Source organism: Garra rufa, chromosome 10 (assembly GCF_049309525.1).
Source record: "Garra rufa chromosome 10, GarRuf1.0, whole genome shotgun sequence".
Classification (NCBI taxonomy): domain Eukaryota; kingdom Metazoa; phylum Chordata; class Actinopteri; order Cypriniformes; family Cyprinidae; genus Garra; species Garra rufa.
Window position 1 is genome coordinate 18,284,038 of NC_133370.1, and position 6,342 is coordinate 18,290,379.

At 34.9% G+C, this 6,342-nt stretch overlaps 1 protein-coding gene across 1 annotated transcript in view; it reads left to right on the forward strand.

Moving 5' to 3' along the window:
• Positions 1 to 4,076, forward strand: part of uggt1 (UDP-glucose glycoprotein glucosyltransferase 1) — a 51,430-nt gene extending 47,354 nt beyond the window's left edge. Inside the window, exons 38-41 of the mRNA XM_073848090.1 lie at positions 624 to 738; positions 822 to 938; positions 1,051 to 1,216; positions 3,424 to 4,076. Of these exons, the coding sequence (XP_073704191.1) occupies positions 624 to 738; positions 822 to 938; positions 1,051 to 1,216; positions 3,424 to 3,449 (424 nt within the window). The 3' untranslated portion in view covers positions 3,450 to 4,076. The remainder of the gene's footprint in view (positions 1 to 623; positions 739 to 821; positions 939 to 1,050; positions 1,217 to 3,423) is intronic.
• Positions 4,077 to 6,342: the final 2,266 nt, after the last annotated feature.

Consider the following 6,342-nt stretch of genomic DNA (forward strand, 5'->3'; position numbering starts at 1 on the left):
CTTGAGTTATAATGTCTAATTCTGAGGGGGAAAAAAGACTAATATTTTCAGACAATTGTGAGTTTATATCTTACAATTCTGACTTAATTACTCGCAATTGCGTGTTATAAAGACAAAATTGCAGAATATGAACTCACAGTTGCAGGAAATAAAGTCAGAATTGTGAGAAATAAACTCGAGATATAATGTCCAATTCCAAAGGGGGGGAAAAAGACTGATATGTTCTCAGAATTGCGAGTTTATATCTCACAATTCTGACTTAACTCGCAACTCTGTGTTACAATGTTTATATATCGAGTTTATGTCTCACAGTTCTGAGGTTTTTTTCTAGCAAAAAGTAGCAGAAAACTGGTTTCCATAGAAAGAACATAATTTTTATCTACCTCACTTTTAATGATGATTCATACCAAACAACCCAATTTTTTCTGTTTAAAATGCCACAGTAGAGTCCAGTAAATCAAATGATTTGTCTTCTGTAGAGCTGCTTTACAGCTGAAATTGAATTTGTTTCATAACTGAAAAATGTTATTTTCCAGTTTATTACTGTGAAGCTGCTTTGAAACAATGGTTATAAAGCTCTATATAGATAAATGAGACTTGATTTGGTTTTGTATTCTCCCCAGTGCTCTATATGTGGTCGATCTTAAGAAGTTCAGGAAGATCGCAGCTGGAGACAGACTGAGAGGCCAGTACCAGGGTCTGAGTCAGGACCCCAACAGCCTGTCCAATCTGGACCAGGTGGGCTGTTCTTTCCTTCACAGAAAAAGCTTTATCCGTGTGTAGTGCAACATGGGTCATTGGTGTTTTTTTTCTCCTCTCAGGATCTGCCCAACAACATGATCCACCAGGTGCCAATAAAGTCACTTCCTCAAGAGTGGCTTTGGTGTGAGACCTGGTGCGATGATGCATCGAAAAAGAAAGCCAAGACTATAGATCTGGTAAGTCTATTCCTCTCAGTCTGCAAACAATGGTTGTGAATTCCTGTTAAACTAATGTTTTGATTTTCATGTTTGTTTGTTGTCAGTAATTAATACTTGGTATTTGTTTTAGTGCAATAATCCACAGACAAAAGAGCCTAAGCTGCAGGCTGCTGTGCGTATAGTAGCAGAGTGGAGCAACTATGACCAGGAACTAAAGAGAATCTACAACAACTTCCTGGGGGAGAAAGAAAGAGGCACCACAGGCAGCTTTCAGCAAACAGACAGAAAACACCCAGGTGAGACCAAACTGTCCTTTTCTTTTTTGTGTCTCCTGGAAGTTATTTTGAAATGCTGAATTGCACTTTTCACAATTATGGTACAAAATAGCACTTTAAATATGTTGTTCATCCACTTAGGGAGAAAAGAGCTACAATACAGTACAACGTCTATATACAACTGAAATCCCTTACATATATGTGACCCTGGACCACAAAACCAGTCTTAAGTAGCATGGGTGTGTTTGTAACAATAGCCAAAAATACATTGTATTGGTTAAAATGATACATTTTTCTTTGATGCCAAAAATCATTAGGATATTAAGTAAAGATCATGTTCCGTGAAGATATTTTGTAAATTTTCTATCGTAAATATATCAAAACTTTTTTGATTAGTAATATGCATTGCTAAGAACGTAATTTTGACAACTTTGATTTTCTTTGACCCTTATGACTGGTTTTGTGATCCAGTGTCATGTGATTTTTTTTTTTTTGTGCTTTTATAGTAAGCATTAAATAAATAACAAAAATAAATAAAATGTATCAAATGGGAACATAAGTTGTCACAAATACAAATAATGTTGCTTTGTTTTAATAGAGGAAAATTCATGTAATTAACAGTAATTTAACACTTTTTTTTCTTTAAATGAATTAAAAATCTATTCAACATATATCACAAATATCACGTTTTTGTACACTACAGTTTGGGTAAATTTGGGTTTCTGTGATTAATTGTATATTAAAAAACATGCAACTGCATTAAAATTATATAAAAAGGATACTGTGAAATATAAAATTTTTAAATACCTTTTTTCTATTTTATTATAATTTATAGTGTCATTATTTCTGTAATGGCAAAGCTGAATTTTCAGCAGTCAATACTCTAGTAATCAGTGTCATATCATTTTTCAAAAATCATTCTAATATGCTCATTGGTGATCAAGAAGCATTTCATATTATTATCAATGTTGAAAATATTTTTGTGGAAACTCAAAAGATTTCCAGGATGATTTGATGAATAGAATGTTCTGAAGAACTGTGTTTTTTAAATAGACATCATTTGTGACATAATTGTCTTTACTGTCTCTTTTGTTCAATTTAATGCATTCCTGCTAAATATAAAAGTATTAATTATTTTCAAAAATATACTGTTCACAGACTTGTGAACAGCAGTGTACGATTTTAAATCAGAGGATACAGTTGAAAAGATCGAGATCTCTGAGCTGGAACATGCCTGTATAATTAAAGGAGAACTTCACTTCCAGAATGAAAATTTCCTGATAATTTACTCACCCCTATGTCATCCAAGATGCTCATGTCTTCCTTTCTTTAGTCACAAAGAATTTAAGTTTTTTGAAGAAAACATTCCATGAATTTTCTCCATATAATGGACTTCAATGGTGGCCAATGGGTTGAAGGTCCAAATTGCAGTTTCAATGCAGCTTCAAAGGGATCCCATCCAAGGAATAAGGGTCTTACCCAGCGAAACGATCGGTCATTTTCTTTAAATACAAATTTATATGCTTTTTAACCACAAATGCTTAATAGCATTGCACTAGCTCTGTGATTCACATGCACGTCTTTATACATTGCATAATCACATTGGAAAAGCCACGCACGGTTATTTCTTCCTCTCTGTACTCCATCTCATTTTCTCTTCCGACTTCAAAATCGTCCGACAGGGTGTTGGACTTTCTTTGCATGTTCGCTTTGTAAACACTAGGTCGGTACTTCCGTCTACGTCATGCATGACCTTTCCAACATGACTGTAATGCAATGCATGAGGTCGAGCTAGTGCAAGACAAGCATTTGGCAGATGGTTTCGCTCGATAAGACACTTATTTCTCAGCTGGGATCGTGTAGAGTCCTTTGAAGCTGCATTGAAACTGCAGTTTAGGCCTTCAACCCGTTGGCCACCATTGAAGTCCACTATATGGAGAAAAAAATCCTGAGACGTGATTCTCAAAAACCTTAATTTCTTTGCGACAGAAGAAAGAAAGACATTAACATCTCGGGTGACATGGGGTGAGCAAATTATCAAGGAATTTCCATTCTGGAAGTGAACTTCTCCTTTAATTAATAGTATCTAACATCTCTGCTTTTATAAAAGTCTCTTTAGAAATGTAATTGAACACCAACGTTTTGCCTAATTGTGGAAAGTGCTGAATACCTTTTTTATAATGATTTGCTTAATTTGAGTCTCTTTCTGCTTTTCCTCACTCTGTCAGGTGGTGACACGCACTCAGAGCTTTGAGCAGATGCTCTGCAACCGAAGAACAGGGGACTCTGTTCAAAGAGTCATCTTTTCTTCACCCTTTTTAAACCAAGCCTATCCTCCAGGAATGGGTTGACATTCGTGCTGAACTTGACTTGAACAGAATTAATGCAAAATTCCCTCTTTTTGTATCTGATTGCTTGTGGACGTGTTGGGGTTTTGGGTAAACGACGCAAGCAGAGGACATCTCCTCTATCCAGGCACTTTTGATGTTTAACCCGCCTTGCATATGCCATAAACAATACCAGTTCCACTAGGGCAAAAAAACAAAAAAAAACTAGTGCAGTCTCGACTGGTCGAGATAGTTCCATAGGGAATAACATTAATTGAACGAGAAACTGCATGTGCGCGATTTTAATATTAAAGCAGATTTGATAAATGCCCCTCTTAGCTGTAATATCAGGCACTCATGGAAATGATTATTAAATCATGAAACATAAGATCCAGACTGTTCATTTAAAAGCCACCGATGGTGTTGAAACGACACGGCAACAAAAAGATGTCATAATAGTTTAGACTTTAAAGCCAGATCATTTCCTGTGACACATCACAGTTCAGTTAGAGGCTCTGTTTAAAAATTCAGATCTTTTGGTAAACATTCTGAAACTTCTGTTTCCATATACTCTGGCAAAAATGTTCAAATTGCGTCGCTTTTCAAAGAGACACATCAAAAGCACTTTTAACTCAGGAACAAGCTATTCGGTCGATTTAGTCACAGCTTAAGAATTTTTTCCGTTCCGCAGAGGGAAATTTTAATTTACTGAAAAATCTCTGTGGGCATTGAAAGCTCCAGTAGTGTTGTCACAGCCTAATGTTGGTTCATGGTTACTCTACATTAAAATGATTCATAATGGCAGGCAGTTAATGAAACTCAGTCAATGGTCCTTTTAGCCCTACAGGATTAGAACGATGTCTTTGGAAGATTACGAGGGAGAAGAAAAACACCATCTTCCTTCAGAGACGCTGCTAGCAGGTAATTACAGGCTGCTGTTTAAATTTAGTTTCTGTTTGTTTTTCTATCACTGGATTTCAAAAGTTTTCTGTGGTAATGCTTTTGTAAGTTTGAGAATGGCCTCTGTTGACCACTAATTTCAAACATTTGATCATAACCCATGGGCTGGGACTTTTTTTTTTTTGCATTTACGTAATATAGATACATGCAGAATTTTCATCTCTGGTTATTACCTGGAAATCGCCAATAGAGTGTGTATAATGTCAGGTTTTAAAGTGAAAGGAAATGAAAAGCGGGGCTTGTACAGTGCCTTGTGCTTCGTTCTGTTTGAGAGGTACATTACAGTGTCTTGTGGTTTATCTACTGTTCTTTTACTGAGTACACTTAATATGGGGAAAAATTACTGATTTAGTCAACACTTTGATCCTTTGGAATTTCTGTAACATAAATTGTGGGATGACAGTGTTTTGTAATAAAAGATGTACCAAATGGAAGCGAATAATTCAACTGATTTTTTTTTTAAACACTACTTTTGCACCAGATCACTCTCACTTTCTTGCAATGCTTTATTCTACCAAATGATGGCAGCACAGTCCAGTAGTGAAACTGTGACCATACTATAGAGAGAGAGATTGATGATTATTATCTTTCTTTTAGAGACTGTCTTTGGCACTTAAACGTCCCCTAGTTTATCATGAAACTGAAATAAAAAAATTTAACACGAGCAAACCCAAACATTTCTTCAGCGTTTGCATAGACAAATGTGAAAAAAGCAAGCTATGAGATCTGTTTTTAGTTTTTCTAGTACAAACTGTGCTTTTCAAGACAATATTGGAGATTTAAGTGGTATATGTGACCCTGGACCACAAAACAAGTCATAAGGTTAAATTTTACAAAACTGAGATGTATACATCATATGAAGGCTCAATAAATAAGCTTTCAATTGATGTATGGTTTGTTAGGATAGGACAATATTTGGCTGAGATACACCTTTTTGAATATCTGAAATCTGAGGGTGCAAAAAAATCAAAATACTGAGAAAATCACCTTTAAAGTTGTCCAAATTAAGTTCTTAACAATGCATATTACTAATCAAAAATTACATTTTGATATATTTACAGTAGGAATTTTACAAAAAATCTTCATGGAACATGATCTTTACTGAATTTCCTAATGATTTTTGGCATAAAAGAAAAATCAATAATTTTGACCCATACAATGTATTTTTGGCTATTGCTACAAATATACCCCAGCGACTTAAGACTGGTTTTGTGGTCCAGGGTCACATATATGATCACATGTCATTGTAAAGTGTACATAATTTTTATTATGCTCCAGAGAAGTTCATATCAAATTGTTCATAAGAGCTTGTTCATGCAGCTTTCTGATGAAATTTCTTGTTGTTTGGATAATACGTCTCACATCTGCATTAAGAAGGTATGATAGTAATCTGTCCTTCACCAATGTATTTTCACTGTTACTTCTTCCAAGTTCTTTTCAGTTTTGACATTAACTAGATTATAATACTAGATTTCCAAATGATCTTGAATAATGCAGTTAGCACACAAATTAAAGCTCATTTTGCCTTGGTGATGAAGTCAATTAAAAAGCTCAAACTCTCGTTATTACACAATAAATGTGTCCTTGACTCTGATCAATGGTTTAATGAATTGTGAAGGGTGCAGATGGTTAGATTTTTAGATTTGACACCAACAACAAAGTACCATGGTATTACTATTATTTTGGACTCTGTACCATGGTAATGCACCATGAAATACATTTTTGAAGAATTATGTACATAACATACTAGTGTACATTCATGTTCATCATCAGCACCATAGTGTTTTACTACTGTTCGAAAGTTGTTTTTTGTTTGTGTGTGAAAGGAATACTTTTATTCAGCAAGGACACATCTATTCA